General features: G+C 35.4%; 2 protein-coding genes across 13 annotated transcripts in view; both read left to right on the top strand.

Annotated features, from left to right (window-relative positions):
* The window catches only part of SLC4A7 (solute carrier family 4 member 7), a 127,299-nt gene extending 121,692 nt beyond the window's left edge, over nucleotides 1-5,607 (top strand). The window contains exons 24-26 of one of the 4 annotated variants that reach the window (XM_077129952.1): nucleotides 106-203; nucleotides 3,430-3,537; nucleotides 4,658-5,606. In XM_077129952.1, coding sequence (XP_076986067.1) covers nucleotides 106-203; nucleotides 3,430-3,537; nucleotides 4,658-4,739 — 288 coding nt within the window. In that variant the 3' untranslated portion in view covers nucleotides 4,740-5,606. Of the gene's footprint in view, nucleotides 1-105; nucleotides 204-3,429; nucleotides 3,538-4,657 lie in introns of all 4 variants that reach the window. The other 3 variants (XM_077129951.1, XM_077129954.1, XM_077129953.1) reach the window with 3 other exon arrangements.
* Nucleotides 5,608-9,446: 3,839 nt separating this feature from the next.
* Nucleotides 9,447-21,258, top strand: part of NEK10 (NIMA related kinase 10) — a 297,546-nt gene continuing 285,734 nt past the window's right edge. For 2 of the 9 annotated variants that reach the window (XM_077129958.1, XM_077129964.1), the window contains exon 1: nucleotides 9,694-11,656. The gene's annotated coding sequence lies outside the window, so the exon portion shown is untranslated. The other 7 variants (XR_013162877.1, XM_077129955.1, XM_077129957.1 and 4 more) reach the window with 5 other exon arrangements.

Here is a 21,258-nt window from a genome sequence, read left to right on the forward strand (position 1 = left end):
ATTGTCATTTTGAGTTTCTAATTCTTTAAGACACCATATAATATTAATTTATCCTCCTGAAAATACTCTGGGAAAAGTGATCTTTTTCACATATGTGCTCTAAAGGAAGCTGAGCGAATGCTTCAAGCTGAGGACGACACTGTGCACCTTCCATTCGAAGGGGGAAGCCTCCTGCAAATTCCAGTTAAGGCCCTAAAATACAGGTGAGAAATATCTTTACTTAGTAAAATATGTTTTATGTTTGTCAAGTGTATGAACAAGCCGTGTTATGCACCTTAATAAAATGTCTTGTTTTAAAAAGATGATAAAATCTGAATCTGATGTATTAACTAGAAGGGGGCTGCATGAGATTTGAAAAGTCCTGTGCTCTTTCCCCTACTAGGTTATAGGCAGGAGTGAAGGAAAAAACTGGAGTTGGACCAGAACTTTAAATTGACTTCCATGCCAAGCCGACGAGATTTGCTTTTCTTCCATCACTCCTTCTGTCTTGGTGAAGCTTAAAAGCAGTTCACAAGGGGTGCATGGATAGTTCAGTGGTAGAATGCTCACCTTCCATGTGGGAGACTCAGGTTCAATTCCCGGACCGTGCACCTCCCCACCTCCCCAACTTTTTTTAAAGAAGCAGTTCACAAGTCTCAGAATATTCCCTGTTGGTAATATAGCTTTTCCTTTTCTTCTGTTCATTAAGACTCGGGTCATTGGGTGCTGAAAAATAAACATTTGTAATCCACTTTCTAATAACCTTCTGATTTGTAACCCTGCTTAGAAACCCTAGAATTCCCCTAGTTTCCAGTGTTATGATTTGAACTTTGACAGTGAGGGCTCGTATTTTGGAAAACTCAATGATGCATTTTCATGTATGATTTTGGTGACCTATATTTAATTTAAGAACTAAAAATAGAGGTTAAGAAATACAGAATTTTGTAGTTTTGAAAGATTAAAAAAAAAGGTGTCTTATGTGTATTCAAATTCTGATCACCTATTTTTAGTAGGGAAATTAGTCTTCAGAGTGTGTATAGATCTTTTTCCTGACCAGTTAGTGAAAAGTGTTTGTTGATATTTAACTTGTTTTACCCTTTTTATTATTTTTAACTATTCTTCATGGATTTTATAGAGGTCACATTTAGACTTGTACATATTGATTTGTTTTGATAAATTAATTTGTCAAGTGTTTTTCTTCTACACTTTTCATTTTGCTGTTAATTTTCATCACTGGTATTATTCTGCCATTTTTTGTGACATTCTTTCAAATATACGTTAAACTACATATGAAGTATAAAGATCTTAATGTATCTAGCACTATAGTCCTGCTTTTCCTAGCTTCTGTAAATGTTCATTAAATGATTTTAACATATTAACTTTAGTGATCATACTTCTAAAGAGATAATACAAACTGCCATGATGCTTGTTAATTACTCTCACCAATTTGCTGATGTTATTTGCCACTTAATTTCCATATTCTGCACTATCATTTTCCCAGTGTGATTACTTGTGAACCTTCACATGTTTGAGTGGAATCTATACTGTCTGATTTTTAACAAAATGAATAGGTGGACCTGTATTTTCACTGTTACTTTTTATGTCGTGACAGTGAGCCATGATTAATATTGCTTTGCTTAAAATTGTGAACATCAAGAATACTAGGAAATGGTTGTTTATCTGAATTTAAAATCTTAAATGGCTGTGAATTATTTGCTGTGCAGATTAAAGCTTTTGGAGACTTGAAAGCTCTATAAAAAATGAAAATTTATTTAAAGTAGCCAAAAGTTTCGCCATCTAGTTTTATTTGGGTAAATAAAGTAGAATGTGTTTTTTCTTCAAGCAATGACTTAAAATCTACTAATGGGAAACTTCTATTTAGAATAATACATCTAGAAGCTAGAAAACTTTTTTCAGTATTTTGTCTCTATTTGTGAACTTTGGACATTCACAATTTGTACACTTTTAAAAAATTGACTTGATGAATGTTACAGCAGCTATTTCTAGAGACTCTGGCTATTTCATATTTTTCTGCAATCTTAAATTTTTTATGATACTCTGATTTTAAGTGTGAATGAAGCTAGCACTTTCTAAATGACTGCTATTTAGTCACTTAGAACCTAGCTGCCATCACATTGCTAATCTAACTATGATCTAATATGACATTTGTATTTGTAGCTTATTTACATTAAATTGTTTATTTGGGTTAAGAAACAGGGCTTACAAATCTATCTCCATTAACTTCATTGTATTTTCATATTACTTGTGATGAAAACTTTGAGGCCCAAATTGACAATTTACAATATTGGAAGTTTAAGGTCTTGAAGTAATTTTTTTGCAGTATTTCACAGAGACATTTAAGTACTTAACGTTTGTCCTTTGTAGTAATAAAAGGACAGTATTATGTGCTTTTTTAAAAAGCAGTTTTATCAAGATATATTCATATACCATACAATCCATTCAGAGTTTCAATCAGTGGTTTTTAGTATTATCACAGAATTGTGCATTCGTTACCAAAATCCATTTTAAAACACTTTCTTTGCTCCAAAATGAAAACCCCATACCTATTAGCAGTCACCTCTCAATCCCTCTATCCTTCCCCAGCCCTACATAATCACTAACCTAATTCTATCTTCATAGGTTTATTTATATTTACATTTTATAGTACTTTCTGTCTCGTTTCTTTCACTTAGCATAGTGGTTTTTTAAAAATTATTTTCTTCAATTAGAGAAATTGTAGATTTACAGAAAAGTCATGTAAAAAATACAGCATTCCCATATACCTCCTATTGTTGATACTTTGCGTTAGTGTGGTAATTTGTTACAACTGGTGAAAGAATATTAAAATAGTACTATAGTCCATGGTTTATATTAGGTGTATTTTTCCCATACGGCACCCTATTATTAACAACTTATAATAGTGTACATTTGCTCATGAAAGAACATTCTTATACTTGTAATACTAACGCCAATCTCTCATCCACAACAGGGTTCAGAACCTGTGTTATTCAGTCTCATGTTTTATCTTCTCACAGTATATATGCTTTTGATGTTGAGAATTTTAAATTAATACCTTAAAATTAAAATTGCGAATACCAACTCAAAGCCAGTATAAGGCTGTTTTTGTGGGGATTTTTTTTTGCATGGGCAGACATTTGAAATTGAACTCAGGACTCTGGCGTGACAGGCAAGAATTCTGCCACTGAGCCACTGTTGAATTACTCTACTCTTGGTTTTGATTGTAAAGAAAGATGCAGTTCCCCATGTAGGATTTATTGCAGAACTCCAGAATTCTGATATCTTACTAGACCTAGATTTTGGTTTAAGTGCATGGCAAGGTTTTCTCAACTTTGAGTTGATGAGTGCAAATAATTTATAGATGATAAGAGTGGCAATATTAATGCTTTTGCAAGTACTGAATACTAATCAAAAAGTGTATTTGTTCTTCAGTGTTGATCCCTCAGTTGTTAACATATCAGATGAAATGGCCAAAACTGCCCAGTGGAAGGCACTTTCCATGAATACTGAGAATGCCAAAGTAACCAGATCTAACATGAGGTAGCTATAACTCTACTCATTTTCTAACTGTTGTCAATTTTTAATTTATTATGAATAGCTATGCGATAAACCATCAAATTTAACTTAATTTATCTAATTGTTGTATTCTTACAAAACCAGCCTCACCCCCTCTCTCCCTTCTGTCATCCCCCCTCCTTCCCTCCCTTCTTATATTCCATCCTTTCATCCATCCACCCACCTGTCATTTTACTGTGTACTACAATCAAATATAAATACTGATTATATTTTGTTTTTTTTAATTTATACTCTATTTCAAAAAGAATTTGAGACATTCTATAATAAAAATGAATACATATACATACGGTTGTGTAAAATAAATTTGTAAGAAATCAGAAACCATGTAAAGAATCATGATTACTAGCAATTAAATAAATAATTGAACACTAACCTCAATCATGTTTTCTGATGGTTTAAGAAAAAGGAAAAACACGGTATTTTCCTTCTGTGTTTTTTATTTGTATTTTTTGGCATGCCATTTCTTCAGGTGAGGTGTTTTCTTTGAGATATTTCTGGAAGAAATTTAATACCTGGATATAAATGCCATTCAGTTTTATAATGGACCTATATTGAAACTAATACATAATCCTATCTTAAATTTCTTGTTATGTAACTTTTTTTTTTTCCTTTCCTTAGCTCACATCAGGATCTTAGCCCTCAGGAATTCTATTTTCATCATCATCATCATCAGTTCTTTAATCCCTTAGGTCTCTGGAGAAGTGAGATGTCCTGTAGGGTGTACTCAGCCATTCATACTTCAAACATATGCAACCAATGCTTACTTTGTGTACAATTTGTGCCAGACACTGTTTCAGTGCGAGTATATTTTGCTTGGGCATCGGATCTGAACTGTTTTCCAGGCAGGCAGTCACATAGCCATTTCTGTTTGGTTACTTTCTCTCTGAGTGCCGTCTTTTGATAATTATTGATGAGCTTTTTCTCATTCTTTTCACACCCCCTCTTAGAATCATTTATCTATTTAATCTCTGTCATTATAGCTTTTTCTTTTCCATTATATTATGCATACTCATTGCTAGCCATGTTTAGAATATAACATGTATCCGTTTCAAGACCATTTATGATCATTCTTTGTTTTAAATAGCCCGGAAAAACCTGTGAGTGTGAAAATAGATTTTGAAGATGAACCAACAAAGAAATACATGGATGCTGAAACTTCATTATAGAATTGAAGCAAGAGGAATTATATATATATAAAACTATATATATATATATATAATGTGTGTATTTGCCACTGTATATAACCATATTGTATGTCATTCTTCCTATGCATGACTCTGGGTTTTTGAAGTCGTGTGTGAGTTTTTTATGAGCACCGTGGAGACTGTGTATATAATGAAATGGTCTCAAAGTGAGGTACAAGATTCTTACCCTTTAAATATTTATTTTGTTGGAAATTTTTTTACTGTTCTGCAATAGAAATCAGTTTAATGTATTCTTTAAATCTGTTCTTTAGTGGCAATTCATATCAACTTTGAGTGATACATACTTGTAATATTTTTGCTTGAGTTTATCTTGAGTTCCTGAAAATTTTTACAAATTGTTTCACTTCTGTTATTAGTTCTTTATGGGAAGAACAGACATTTTTCACCACTGTTGTGGGGCAAATGGTAACACAACAAAGCTTCTGTCTGTATGTTTCATATATGTAGATGTCCATCATGTTTCACAAGTGATAGAATTTTGGGGGCCATAGAAATGATTATAGAACAGTAGTTACTTTATAGCTAAGAACTGTAGTTTTGATCTTTGTGTTTTTAAATTTTTTAAAGAAAAATTGAAAACCCTCCACTTGTAGGTTTCCATTCTTAACGACAAGTAAAATTACAAGTGATTTTATAATTAACCCCGTGCCAGTCATAACTATAAATTTTACAAGGGATTAACTCCAATTTCTAGTAGTTAAATTTTGTTGCCTTTGTAGAAATTTTTTTGAATCCTTTTTTAGAGTTCAGAATGCCCACTTTGTTCTCTGCCTTTGTTTCTCTTTTACTTAAAATGGTGTAGTTTGTATCAGGTTCAAGTTCTTGATTATTTTTCTGTTATTAGTAGTATGATTAAATAATCAGGAGTCAAAATTCTCTTATAGGAGTTTATAATCAGTATTATTTTGTGCTATTAAGACTACCTTTCATTTTCTGTTGATGTTGTTATTCTTTCCATTGTATAGGATATATTTAATAGGTTATCTGTGATTTTTTAAAATACTTTAATTGATATGATGCTTAAATATTATATAAACATTTGAAAAGTAACAAATATAAAGTAAATTGCTAATGTAAATAGTTGGTGCTCACTTGCATTTATGATTTATTATCTGAAAGCAGTTGACCGATTTTACATCTTTGATATAAAGCACTGCCATATTTGTATTTTAAAAGGAAATTAGACATTTTATGTATAGCTCAGATGGATGGCATTCTTACTTTGTGTTAATGTTTGTTTTCTCATTTAGTTTTGACTTTTGTGCGCTGTCTTTTTAACTTCTAGGAAATATTTTTAGTCATCTTTTATATGCTCTTAGCTCTACATGAAATAAACGTTATTCTTGTTAAGCCTGTAGGACTGGATGAATGGGGTTGTGAAACTGATTCGGCAAGAGAATAATTTACAGAAACCAAATGAGTTTTGAGAAGCTGCAGAAATGTCTAAAATGGTGACGTGATTATTGCGTTGTAAATTTTAATGAAATTCCAATGTTCCCTTTAATGATTTGCAATTAAAGTTAAAAAAAAATAAGAAGGATTGATCTTAGGATCATGAGGAAAGACTAAAGCTGATATTTTAGCAATTCTGAAGTGTTTTTAATTCATTGCAAACTACTTATCAACTAATTGAATTTCCCCGTCTCAGGTCATATTATCAGATAAAATACCAGATTCAGCTTGTGCCTCAGATGAGAGGTTAGAAATGTAGCTGCTTTTCTTAGAAAATGTATCTGTTGCCATTTGGTATTTCCTGAAAAAAAAAGAGTTAGACTCTGTTGGCAGTTGATGTAGAGTATTACCCCTGGTGCTTGTTTTTTTGTTTATGAGCTTCCATTGAAGTGATTCATTTTTATTCATAGCAGCACAATCATTTCCAAAGACCCTATTTGCTGCTATTTTTAAAACTCCCATGGTGTACCTGAGCAAGAGGATTTCCTCACATCCTTTCCTTATGTCTGGACATCAGAGGGTTAACAAATATACTTATTCTTCAGGAAGTGATTTTAAATTTTAAACTGAAAACTACCTGGAATCATAGTGTTTTGTGATTTATTTAGTTATGTATAATAATTATCCAGTGCCAGAAAAAACATGACTTGCAAAATACTTTGTACTCAAGATGTTTTTACTTTGTTCTTTTTGTTAATGGTTTCTGCATTCTTTTGACTACTTGACTTACGATATGATCTGGTATGACTACTCCGTTGAAGTGGAAAGGTAACTCATCTTAAGTAATTAACTGCTTGTTTTATGTGGTTATGATATTTTTTCCATTATTTAAAAAAAATAATCACAGCTAGCATCCATTTCAGGACAGTAAAGGATGTATTTAGTACTTATGTTGATTTTTAAATATTGCCTTAAATAGTATAAATAAGCAGAAGTGATTGCAGTGTACTGATTTACCTCAAGGTGCAAAATAATTAAACCTGTACGTATTCCATTTACGAAATAAATTCAGATAAACAGCCCTGCACTTTCTTAAATGCCTTGCTTTCCAGGGATGGAGCTTCGTGCTACTGAATACCCTGGCCGCAGAGCCACCTCAGGATATTCTCCTCTCCACCCTGTATTATTTATTTATAGATGTCTGTTTACATAGACAATAATAAATCCTGATATTGACCACCTGAATTTTCTTTCTTCTGAATACTGTTTCACTCTAAAATAGCTGCTTTTGAAAAAGCAATGAATTAAACTTCCTTATGATAAAAGTATGATTCTGTATATTCTTTTATAATAATATTAGATAAGCTGAAGTAAAGCACAGTCTTTCTGAAGCATTTTTGTGTTTGCATATGTGTGTGTATTTGTGAGTGTTGTTTCTTAAATCTCTTCTAAATTTTTTAGAAAAGCTGCAGCATACCAATGTTCATATTTGCCAAGTCTTATGTAAAACATGTAGGACAGAGTTTTTTATGTGCTAATGCGTGTATTTATAAAGCAGAGTTCTTTGCCACTCAAAATTATTAACTTCATTTTTCCTATCCAAAAAACATTTCTGTTTCTTCCTTATGTTCAGAGCTTAATGTTTGTATATAATAGCTTTCTAGCATTTTTCCTTTCACAAAGACAGGTTCAAAATTCTGTTATGAAAACAAAAAAAGGTTTCTGAAACTGAAATATAACAGTTGAGCTTGCTGTTTAAGGGATCCTATCATGTACATCAATTCTGTAAAAGTGTTCAACAGTGTAACAGGTGAATCCTGTTTTAAAATGCACAGATTTTGGATGTTTAAGCCATTGATATAACATTATAATTCACAAATGTTTATATTAAATAACTTAATGATTTAAATTTATTAAGTAGATCACATTGTTATGCATTACAAATATGTGAAATGTCTTTCGGTTTAGTCTAACAGTTATTTATTTTTTAGAAAGAAAAGATAAAGACTTTAAGTTTGAAATTGTGTTCAAAATGCATAATTTGGCAATTTTAATGTCTATTTTCTAATCTTTCAAAAAGCAAATAAGTGTCAATTACAGGAAAATATGTATGTGGGAATGGGATTATCTAAAGATCATTTTAAAATTTTAATGTAATTAGCACAGATTGACTCCTACAGTTGAATTAGACTAATTATTAAATCCTTTAAAAACCACATGTATTTATCATTAATTTTTTTTGTGTTATGTCTTTTATTGCTTCATTTTTCAAGGTTTTTTTTTTTTTCTCTTTGGGAATAGGGGATTTGACATTCAGTGTTTATTTTGTGTTTAAATGAACAGTACAGTTCCAGTTTTTATGACTTTTATAATTACAATGATAATGTTTTCTTTTGTAATAAAATCCAAATTACATTAAACATCTTAAATGTAGACCTGGTATTTTTTGTTATGAAGTATAGTCACTAACAATTCTATAATGTGAAATATCCTGCCTTTCAAATTTGTTTCATAATTGTTAGGAAAACTATTTTTTGGAAATGTTACTGAAGTTGAAAGAGCAATAAAAGTCTACTGAATTAGTTGACCAATATTGTGTTTACTTTGTTACTTTGATCATTAGGAGAACTTGTGTATCTTATCTTTCTCAGCTTGGGGAGGAGTAGGAGTAGGGGATGAAAGAAAGTGAGTGATTGCTACATTCTGCCTGGTAATATTCATCTGTTCTAGAGGAAGGGAGCCGGAACAGAAGAAACATGAGAAAAGGAAGCAAAACAAGTTAGCAAGTGTTTCACAGTGACTTTTTAAAAAAATGCAGTTTTATTGAGATGTATTCGTCTACCATATAATCATCCAAAGTGTACAATCCATGGTTCACAGTATCATTTTAGTTGTACATTCATCGCAGCAATCAGTTTCTGAACATTTTGATTACTCCCAAAAAAACAGAAATAAAAATGGACACCCAAAACATCCAAAACCCTTTAGTCCCCTGATTATTTTTTTGTCCTCATTATTTTACTCGTCTCACAATGACTTTATGATAGTTAAGAAATACTGAAATTTAAAGCCTAAGAAAAGTCTAGTGTGTTAATTCCTCTTTTAGGATTGTTTAGAAGTTTTTATTTGCATACTAATACCAGATTCCCACAATCAAGGTTTGTTTTGCTTTTTTGTTTTCAATGACTTTTTTTTGTGAAAAATTTCCTTAATAATTATAAATGATAGGTCTTGGTTTGTTTACCATTTGTTGTGTATATAATACCTCCTCCTGTATTTTCTACACTGAAAATCTGGAACTTGCTATGAATTTGATAACCTTTGGGAGTGAGATGGGAAGAGGAAAATCCATCTGAATTTTTGTTTATATTTATTTTAGAAAAACTTGTCAACTTATAATTCCCACCTGTAGAACTTTGAGGTCTGTTTATGAAGAGAGGAAAAAAGGAAAGAAAGTAATGAATTTCTCACTCAATTCTGTATCTTGCCCATCAAGGCATATCTGACCTTGTGAGTACCCAGTTCTTTCCCAACCTCAATGCTTATAATGAAAACTTTCTTGTTGGGAAAATTCTGCTTCTTTGCTATTTGAAAAAGCCCAATTAAATTTTTGTCTTTACTTCAAATTGTATTCAGCCTTCTACATTTGTCTACAAGATAATTCTCATTCTTCCACTTCACTTAGCAAGAGAGAGACAGAGAAATACCTTTTCCTCAGGTTACTTGTTAACTAGGGCATACATCTTTATAATATGGATCATTAGGGGTTAGAGATGACAAGTGTGCCTATTCTCTGGAGGCCAGATTCTTTTATGCTTTTTAACCCCTTCTACACATCTTTCACTTGTTTTCAGGGAAAGTGAAACTAATTTCAGATTTTATTTTATTCAGAAATAGAAAGATGGGAAGCACATGTGCATCAGGATAAGACCTGATGCAGTCATTTTGTTTCACTACCCAGTATTTAAAAGTGTGTGTATATAATTGTTTCTCTGGTCAGCATCAGTTTTCCTGCCCCTATGACTTTTTTGTTTTTGTTTTTGACTGGTAACATCAATCCTTGCTGAATTTATGTCCTCTCAAATTTAGTTAGTTCTGCTATATTCACCACCTGAGTTTGGTTTTCATTTAATTTAATTTTTTTTTTTTTAAGTTTAGTTACTCAAGCTCAAATCCCATTCACCCTACATTTCAGTATTATTCAAAGCAGGAAAGCATTTGGGAAAGCTCACTTTATTCACATTAGTCGTTTTGAATCAAGTTTTTGCCATTTTCCTCGTCAGACCTGGCCCATGAATACACATTTGGAGCAATATTAACTAAGATAGGATAGAGGAGTGAGTCCCCAACCTTGAAGAACTTGTCAAGGGAGCATCAACGTGGTTAAGGCTGGGCTCTAGAATCAAATTGGGTTCTACTGTGCCACCGTCACTTGAGCAACTTAGGAAAATTCATGTGTCTCCATTTTACAACTATATAGATAGTTGTAGATAAAAAATTATGGCCAACAGGGTATTGTGGAGAGTAAATTAATATGAGGAAGGAGCTTAGGAATAGTCCTCAGCACAAAATAAGCACTCAATAAATATTAGGTATACTTCATTTTTCATAATGCTGTAATGTGAAGGTAAAGATTTTTTTATCCTCGCCTAGTGCAATTCCTTTTTTTTTTTTTTTTTAAATTTAAGAAGTTTCAAACTAGTGACTTGCCCAAGGCCAGAAAAAAGAACTGGTGATGGGTGTGCCAAATTTCTTGACTCTCAGGCTGCTACTATTTTCACTGCACCATATTATTGCCTGAGGCATGCAGTGTGCTTGAGTCAACTGACAAAAGTGTTTCATGCTGTATGAAAGGCTAGCATCTTGCCTTGATTCCTTTTCAAATTAATCCTTGATTTAGAAAGGAATTGGTTTTTTAGTGCTTCTGAGCAATCTTTGAAACCAAACCCCCAAAGATGAGGCTGTTGTTTTTCACCTATTTTATTTCAAATGTTAAAGATCGGGTACTCCAAATCTATTAGGACACCTGTGCACAAGCAAGAGGCTCTAGGTCTGTGTGAAGTGGCTACTTCGCAGAGCTAAGCACCACTTCTTTTCCTCCTGCTGGCAGCGTTAGGGCTGAACCCAGCGCGTTCTTTGGTTGCTGTGGCAACTCGTCCGGGTGTTACAGTCGCTATGGCGCTCGCCACGCCGCAGCACGGCTGTTCCCGATTGGCTGAGGTGCCCGGGTGAGGCGGAGGAAGAGGAGTCGGGATTGGCTCAGCCAGCGCCGGTTGGTGGCCGAAAGGAGGATTTGATTGAAAAGCCAACGGTGCAGCTGGTTGCGGTGCCCAGGTGGTTACTGGAACCGAGAGTGGGTTGAGGGAGGGCAGAGTGAGCTAAGACTGGACGGGACCTCCGACCCAGAGCAGCGGGTAGCAGCTGCAGCGACGATGCGAAGGACGATTTGCGGATTGGCTTGAAGGAGGGTCCTTCCCTCCGGCGCGGTGAGTGGGGCAGGAGCTAGAGCTCCTCAGTGCCGGCGCGCGCTTTGAGGCAGGGTCTCTGGGGACCCTCGGGCTTAAATTAAGCACCTGACGTGAGGCAGAGAATGCGTGTAGGTGAATCACCCTGTGAGTCCCTGTTTCCTTACAGCAGAGTAGCTAGATTGGCGTCGACGTTTGGATGGTGGGTAGATGCCATCAGCGATGGTTGATGGCCTTTCCAGTCTGACAAAGGAATTATTCCAGTTAGATGGAGGAGCCTGGGTGCACTTTTCCTAATCTTCTTCGACACCTCTGGAGGTTCATCTTCTATCTGTTTTATGGGTGTCTCTATTCTGCCTTTCGTATACATGATGCTGCTTTAGCTTTGCCCATCTGCTTTTCTTCTCCACCCGGGTGAGCCCAGCCACTCCCATCCCTTCTGGTACCGCTTGTCTGGTGATAACTGGAAAGCCTCTACTGCCAGCCTAGACTGGATTACCATTCTGCTGCCTCCTTTAGACTTTTTTTGGGAGCAGAGACCCTGTTTGTCTCATTCACCATTATTGTGTTCCCAGTATTTAAGTCAGTACCAGGCACAAAGTAGGTGCTCAACTAATACCTGTTAAATGAATGAATCTCTAAAATGAGAAGGTATTGTTTTTCATTGTATCCTTATTGGTTCCAGGATTGTCAGAAGTAACTTCTGGCCAGTGACAAACTTTTGCCTATGAAAATTTAATGTTGAACTTAGAGGTTTTTACTCTGATTTCAAGACCCTTTGTAGTTGAAACTATATTTCAGTTAACATTGTATTTCATGCCATAATCAGTATGATGCAGCTGTTATTACATGGCATAAATTAAAAATAAGAAACAGACTGTAGCAAAGTTTGCAAGAGCTAAGCTTTGGAGTCAGAAATAGGTGGGTTTGAATCCTAGCTCCAATATTTTAGCTCTGTGACCCACAGCAAATTACTTAATCTCTAATGAGTTTCTTTCTCTCTGCAATGGGTTAATAATAGCACCTACTTTATAGGATTGTTTTAAAGATTAAGTGTGCATAAACCACACCACATACACACTGATACTTGGTAGGTTTTCACATATTTAAAAATTAGAAACAAAAATACTGAAATTTGGAGTTGAGAAATTTCCATGGTCAGCTCATGAAATGTAAAAATCAACCTTTAGTTAAGTGCACTTTCTGGGACTCCATTCTGTCATACTACTTGATCACAAACTTCCATGTGTGGCAGCAGCTTTAATACAGGTAAGAAACTTATTCATTCAACAAATATTTATTGGCCACCTAGTGGGTCCATGAATCCATGCCAGATGAGGGAAATCCAAAAGAACATGCAACCGATAAAGTCTTTAGGGGGTGAAAGAAGGGCCTGGCATGTTCCTCTGCCTGTCAGAGCCAGTCAACCTTTGAGGGTGAAGTCAGAGTGAACTTAATCAAGCACTAGGATAGTCTGAGAGGAGCTGGAAGGTCATTTAGACATTCAGCAGATATTTATTGAGCACCTGGGCCTTCAGCAGTGAACAAAACTAAATCATTGTTCTCTTAGAATTGGGGTACTATAGCAGAATCCTAAGAACACATGCATTTGATCCATGTTGCCTGGGTTCAAATTCCTGCTACTGCACCAGTAAATGTGGGACCCTCTAAATCAAGTTACTTCACCTTTTTGAACCTCATTTTCCTCACTAGTTAAATGGAGTTGTTGTGAGGATTAATAAATTAATATAGGCAAATTTCTTAAACTAGTGTGGTTGGTACATAGAAGGTGCCATGTAAGTGTTAGCTATTTGCATTACATTCTAGTTAAGAGAGAAGGACAAGAAAACAGGTAAAAATAAAACAGGTTGTGGGGGATAGGAAAGTCTCAGCTTGAGGACAAGGTGTGTGGCTTAGATTTGGGAATTAGTAGTATATTTTTGGAAAACTTTTGGTCTTTCCAGAGGAAAGTGAACTTTAAATGGTATGTGCCTAACATGTATCTTTTTTTTAAAACATGAAAATAGGGAGTGAATAAAATAGATGATTTCTCACTTGCTGAACCAGTTACTCATACTTATGTATAGGTCAGACTTCTCATCTCAGCTGAAATCTGCAATAGTCATAAGGTTGTGCATTCATTGTCCATGGAGCTGGCATCAATTCAGAGCCTATTAAGTCTTACATTAAATCTATAATGCACATAGATTCTAGCTTTACAGTCAGTCCTCAGCAGCGTCAAAGTTGCAAACTGAAAGTGACAAAATCATAATTGACAGGCTGATATCTAGAAAAGCAACTAAAAAAACTCTCCTGTAAAAAATAAAATAAAAGCTGAAGTCAGAACTGATAGAGCATAGCAGCCCCAACAGTGACTCTAACCCATTAGGGAAATGTTGCACAATGTTAATATATTTTTTCGTAAAATGTAAGGATTGTTAATTTTAGGGAAAAAATGTATAAAATAGTATTTATTTTTAATAAGGTAAACATTTATTTAGAAAAAATTCACTTAGGCAAATAGGATAAATGCACCAATAAATGAGAGTTAGTAGAGCATTAGATTAATAGGGATGATTCTGGAGCCAGACTACCTCGCTTCAAATCCTGCACTGCCACTTACCAGCTATATGATTGGTGCAAATTACTTAACCTCTCTGTCTCAGTTCTCTCATCTGTAAAAATGGGAACAGTAATCGTAGTTGCCTTATAGATTATATAAATTAACGAACAGTGTTGGCACAGGGTAGACATTTGCTGCTATTATTATTATATACTGTTATCATTATTGTTATTGTTGTATTCTGTTATTATTACTAAATTTTAAATCTTGCTAAGCTATTTAACTTTTCAGTTTCATCATCTGTAAATTGAATATAAAACACTACCCATCTCATAGAGTTGTTCTGAGGGTTAAATGAATGCACCAAGGTGCTTATAATAAAAAGCCCTCAATAATCTTTTTAAAAAATGATGATGGTGATCAGTTATGATATTGGCAATACTTTTTTCATTTCATCTCTAGTATTTCTCATCAATGATTCATAATCAGCAGATATAGAGAAATGATTTAAAGTAAAAATGACACTCTTCAAGTTGAAGTAATGTTACCAATGATAATATCTAAAAACAGCTATTGTAATAACAATAACTTATATTTCTATAGCCACTGACAGTTTTAAAGGGGCTTCGCTTTATTTTATTTAGTCTTGACTACCACCTTGTCATAGGAAAACTGCTATTTCTGTTTTTTAGTAAATGAGGAAACTAATACTCAGAGAGGTTCAGAAATTTTCCCAAGTTTACTGGAGCTGGTAAGTGAAAACCAGTTTGCCTCTACCACTGTTGCTCTTTTTTAGTACACCCCAATGGTATAACCAGAAGAATTCACATTCCCAAACTTGTAAACTCTCATCAGTGGAGAATGTGGCATTCATATAATGTGTATGTGTAAGTTACAATTGGCATAAATGTGAATATTCATCCTTCACCTAGGAAAATTTTACTGTCTTGTGCATGAATACTTGAGGTATTCCATATTTAATATGAATGTAGTATGTTATTTACTTTGTGGCTTCCATGTTCTTATAAAAAGGTTTCGTCTTATAAAAGAGCTTTCTGTAATCACTTGTTGAGTGCCTACGATGTGCTGTGCATTATTCCTAGGGCTTGGGATTTATCTATGGATAAAATGAATCCAAATGGGGCTTATGATCTAGTGCAAGGAAACCAGTAAATAGACAAGAGGATTTTAGATGTTGATGAGGGGCAAAAATAAAATAAAATAGGGTAATGTAGTTAGGAAAGGTGGTGGGGAAGTATGATTGTGCGTGGTACGTATGTTGCAGTTCATCAAAGGAGTTCTCACGGAGAGGGCATCCAAATTGATTCCTGAATCACATGAAGGAGCCAGTCTGAGAATGTGAGAGGGGAACAGCAAGCAGCCAGTGTCAAGGCTCTAAGGCAAGAGCAAGGTTGGCATGTTCATGGGCCAGAAAGAAGGACAATGTAGTAGAGGTGGTGTGAATGAGAGAGAGAGTAGGAAAAACTCAGAGATGAAGGTCATGGTTAGAAGTCAAGTGCAATGAAAGGTCACAGAGTGACATGATCTAAGTTCTAATGTAATCCCTGTGGATATAGAGGACCAAGGATGGAAACAGAGACCCAGTGAGAAGGCTGTGGGAGTCCTACTTCTTGCCCCCTGGGTACAATCAACATAATGTTGTCAATGTAATGAGCCAATGTAATGTCTTATGGAAGAGAAAGGTGATCAAGTTACCTCCGAATAAATTATGACATAGGACTAAAGAGTTGATATATATACCTGAAGTACAGCAGTGAAGGTGTTCTTAACAACTGAAAGAAAACAATATCTGATGGTCTTGACTAGTAGGAATTAAGAAAAAAAGCATTTTCCATATTAATAACTGCATACCAGTTATCTGCTCAAGCAGTGATACCACATCTTGAACAGCAGGTGCAATTGGAAATACCACCTGGTTAAGTTCACAGTAATCCAGTGTCATCCTACAAGATCCATCTGTCTTCTGCATAGGCCAAATAAGAGAGGTAAATAGGGATGTGGTAGGAATCACCACCCCTGCATCTTTTTCTTTTTCTTTTTAAATTTATTTGTATAGTATAACACATATACAAAGCAAAGAAAGGAAAAAGCAATAGTTTTCAAAGCACTCTTCAACAAATAATTATGGGACAGATCCCAGAGTTTGTCATGGGCTACCATTTCCTCTCAGATTTTACCTTCTAAAATCTGCTGCTCCAGAATATGAGGCTAGAGGGCTTAAATAATTTTTTTTATCACTACTGTCGACTTTTTTCTTTCCTTTTTATATACTATTTTGTGAAAAATAGTATGTATACGAAAAGCAATGCATTTCAAAGCATGGTACCACAATTAGTTGTAGAATATATTTCAGAGTTTGACACGAGTTACAATTCCACAATTTTAGGTTTTTTACTTCTGGCTGTTCTAAGATACTGGAGACTAAAAGGGATATCAATTTAGTGATTTAGCAATCATATTCATTTGTTAAATCCTATATTTTCAGTTAACTCCACCATCGACTTTGATCTTTATCTCCCCCTCTTTAGGGGTGTTTGGGCTATGACCATTGGGCTATGACCATTCTAACATTTTCATATTGGAAGAGTCTGTCACTAATATGGGGTAGGAAGATGGAACTAGCTAATATTCTGGATAGGCTGGGCCCTCTAGGTTTCAGAACTTATCTGGTCCAGGAACCCATCTGGAGGTTGTAGGTTTCTGGAAAGTTACACTAGTGCATGGAACACTTGTGGGATCTTATATATAGGTGTTCTTTAGGATTGGCTGAAATGGTTTTGGTTGGGGTTTGGCAAGTTATGATAGATAGCAGTGCCTAACTGAAGCTTGCATAAGAGCAACCTCCAGAGTAGCCTCTTGACTCTATTTGGACTCTCTCTGCTGCTACTACTTTATTAGGTACACTTCTTTTTCCCCTTTTGGTCAGAATGGAATTGTTGATCCCACAATGCCAGGGCTGTATTCATCCCAGGAAATCATCTTCCATCTCGCCAGGGAGACATTCACCCCTGGAGGGGGAGGGCAGTGATTTCACTTGCAGAGTTGGGCATAGAGAGAGTGAGGTCACATCTGAGCAACAAAAGAGGTCATCCAGAAGTAACTCTTAGGCATGCATATAGGTAGGCTAAGCCTCTCTGCTACCTACATAAGCTTCACAAGAGTAAGCCTTAAGATCAAGGACATGGCCTATTGATTTGGTTGTCCCTAAAATTTGACACAGTATCAAGGGATTTCCTGAATGCAAAGTTTAATAGTTCCATATTTTTTCTCCCATCCCTCAAGGGATAGCTTTTAGCTATTTGGAGTCTCTTTCCTTTCTGAATGAATTTGGAAACTAGCTTTTCCAAGTCTTCAAAGTAGAATATTAGGATTTTGATTGGTACTGTTTTGATTCTGTAGATCAATTTAGGTAGAATTGACATCTTTACTATATTTAGCCTTCCTATCCATGAGAAGGAAATGTCTTTCCACCTACTTAGATCTTTGATTTCTTTTAGCAGTGCTATGTAGTTTTCTGTGTACAAGTCCTTTACTTCCCTAGTTAAGTTCATTCCCAGGTACTTATTCTTTTAGTTGCTATTTTAATGGATTTTTTCCTTAACTGACTCCTCACTTAGGTCATTGCTTGTGTATAGAAACGATACTGATTTTTGCACATTAGTTTTATATCCTGCTACCTTGCTGAATTTGTTTAGCTCAAGTAACTTTGCTGTAGATTTCTCAGGATCTTCCAAGTATAATATCATGTCATCTGCAAATAATAAAGGTTTCACTTATTTCTTTCCAATTGGGATGGCTTTTATTTCTTTGTCCTGCCCTATTGCTCTAGCTAGAATTTCTAGCACAGTGTTGAGTAATAGAGGTGACAGTGGGCATCCTTGTCTTGTACCTGATCTTAGGCGGAAAACTTTCAGTTTCTCTCCATTGAATACGATGCTGGCTATAGGTTTTTCATATATTCCCTTTATCATATTGAGGTTGTTACCTTTGATTCCTATCTTTTGGAGTGTTTTCATCAGAAAAGGGTGAAGAATTTTGTCAAATGCTTTTCAATATCAGTCGAGATGATCATGTGATTTTTCCCTCTTGATTTGTTAATATGCTGTATTGCATGAATTGATTTTCTTGTGTTGAACCATCCTTGCATTCCTGGTAAAAAACCCACTTGGTTGTGGTGTATAATTCTTTTAATGTGCTGTTGGATTTGATTTGATAATATTTTATTGAGAATTTTTGCATCTATGTTCATTAGAGAGATTGGCCTGTAGTTCTCCTTTCTTATGGCATCTTTACTCAGTTTTGTTATTAAAATGATATTAGCTTCATAAAATGAGTTAGGTAGAGTTCCTTTTTCCTCATTTTTTTTTGTAAAAGTTTGAAGACCCACTAGACCCATTGTGAGACAGATTTGAGTCAAAATTTCATTGATTATCTGACCTCCGTAAGCCCCTATTCTGACCAAACTGATGTGCTGGTGCTCCTGGAATTAGTGTCTATCCAGAGGCAGTGTCTAATAATCCCTGAAAATTCTGATTATTTTCTTTCTCCAGTGCACATTCACCCTGGCAAAAGGCCATAGATCCCATTGGGAAGGGCTAGGACAAGGATTAACAGTATGAGTTTTGACAGTGTATTAGGATCCTTCCCCAGGGAGACCTGGCCATCCCTCCATTCAAGGTGTTATATGTCTGTAAACTATCTCAGGACTGAGAATTAATTTATTTCAGGGTCATGATTCTGTTTTTATGACTCAAATTGGACTTATTTGGCCTAGAACTTTTCCACTTGTACAGATCAATTAAAAATTTAGTAGTTTGCCCACTGATTTTTGCTTTTAGGCACCCTGTGATCAACTAGCCAATGCTATGAGTCCCTGCAAGTCAGTCTATTATGAGTACTGCTTTGACTCTGGTAACCATGCTCACCTTGTCTTTGTTGATTAAGTACTGTCACTTGGTTCCTGCCCATCCAAGAGTGATCATCCCCACTACAGTATAAGGATTTTATTTTCATGACAGCAGTTCCCATAGTAAGGTATGACCTATGGAGAAGAGTGACCAGAGGACACTTAAAGTATGCTACATGTCCCTCATGAACTTGTTTCTCACAGTCATGGTGAAAGGTGTGTCTTCTGAACAGAGCTGGGATGGGTGAACACGTCCTACATGATAAATCCACTCTGAAATTTAAATCTCCGTAAGGTATAAGAGTACCTTCTTATAACTTATAACCAGACAGTTCTGGCATTTCAACTTCATTTAGGCCACATTTTGGTCCATGTTTCAGCCAGCCAACCAAACTATTAGAACCCATTTTAATCTGTTAAGCTACAACATTAAATCCAGAATCTCTGCTTAGTGGGTGTTTACAATAAATGTAGCCTAATCTAACCTTATGTTCCTTACACTATTATTCCACAACCTTAATACCCATTTCCACACATATTCCCCAGATTTCTGTCTAAGGAGTCAATTAAGGAAAAAATTCCATTCAAAATAGCAACTAAAAAAATAAAGTACTCATCAATGAGCTTAACTAGGTGTGGTAGTTAGAGTCAGTTGTCAACTTGGCCAGGTGAAGGCACCTAGTTCTGTTGCTGTGGATATGAGCCAATGATACGTGAACCTCATCTGTTGCTAATTACATCTGCAGTTGGCTAGGAGGCGTGCTTGCTGCAATGAATGACGTTTGACTTAATTGGCTGGTGCTTAAATGAGAGAGCTCAACATAGCACAGCCCAAGCAGCTCAGCATACCTCATCTCAGCACTCGCACCTCAGCCCAGGCCTTTGGAGATGCGGAAAGGAATCACCCTGGGGAAAGTTTTTGGAACCCAGAGGCCTGGAGAGAAGGCCAGCAGAGACCACCCTGTGCCTTCCGATGTAAGAACAACCTCAGTGGAAAGTTAGCTGCCTTTCCTCTGAAGAACTAACAAAATAAATCCCCTTTTATTAAAAGCCAATCTATCTCTGGTGTGTTACATCCTGGCAGCTAGCAAACTAGAACACTAGGAATGTAAAGGACTTGTACATAGAAAACTACATAACATTGCTAATAGAAATCAAAGAAGATCTAAATAGGTGGAAAGACATTTCCTGCTCATGGATAGGAAAGCTTAATATAGTTAAGATGTCAGTTCTACCCAAACTGATCTACAGATTCAACGCAGTATCAATCAAAATTCCAACATCCTACTTTGAAGACTTGGAAAAGCTAGTTACCAAATTCAGCTGGAAGGGAAAGAGACTCTGAATAGCTAAAAGCATCCTGACAAAGAAGAACAAAGAGGGAGGGTTAACACTTTCTGACTTTAAAACTTATCATAAAGCCATATTGGTTAAAATAGCATAGTACTGGCACAAAGATAGGAGCACTGACCAATGGAATAGAATCAGAAATAGACCACCAAATCTGTGGTCAGCTGATTTTTGACAAGACCCCCAGATCCTCTGGACTGGGACAAAATAGTCTTTTCAATAAACGGACATGAGAAAATTGGATATCAATAGCCAAAAGGAAGACAGAGTACCCTTACCTTATACCCTATACAAAAATTAACTCAAAGTGGATCAAACACCTAAATATAAGAACTAGCACCATAAAGCTTCTAGAACAAAATGTAGGGAAACATCTTTGAGATCTAGTAATAGGAGATAGCTTCCTAAACTTTACACCCAAAGCACAAGCAACAAAAGAAAAAATAGGTAAATGGGAACTCTCAAAATCAAATCCTTCTTCACCTCAAAAGACCTTGTCAAAAAGGTGAACAGGCAGCCAACTCAACGGGAGAAAGTATTTGCAAATCACGTTTTGGACAAAGGTTTGATATCCTGTATACACAAATAAATCATACAACTCAACAACAAAAGAACACATAACCCCATTATAAACTGGGCTAAAGATATGAATAAGCATTTTTCTGAAAAGCAAATGCAGATGGCTCAAAAGCACGTGAAGAGATGCTCATTAGCTAGATCAAGACTACAATGAGATACTACCTCGTACCTATAAGAATGGCTGCTATTATACAAACCGAAAAC

This window comes from Tamandua tetradactyla, chromosome 15, assembly GCF_023851605.1.
Source record: "Tamandua tetradactyla isolate mTamTet1 chromosome 15, mTamTet1.pri, whole genome shotgun sequence".
NCBI classification, from domain to species: domain Eukaryota; kingdom Metazoa; phylum Chordata; class Mammalia; order Pilosa; family Myrmecophagidae; genus Tamandua; species Tamandua tetradactyla.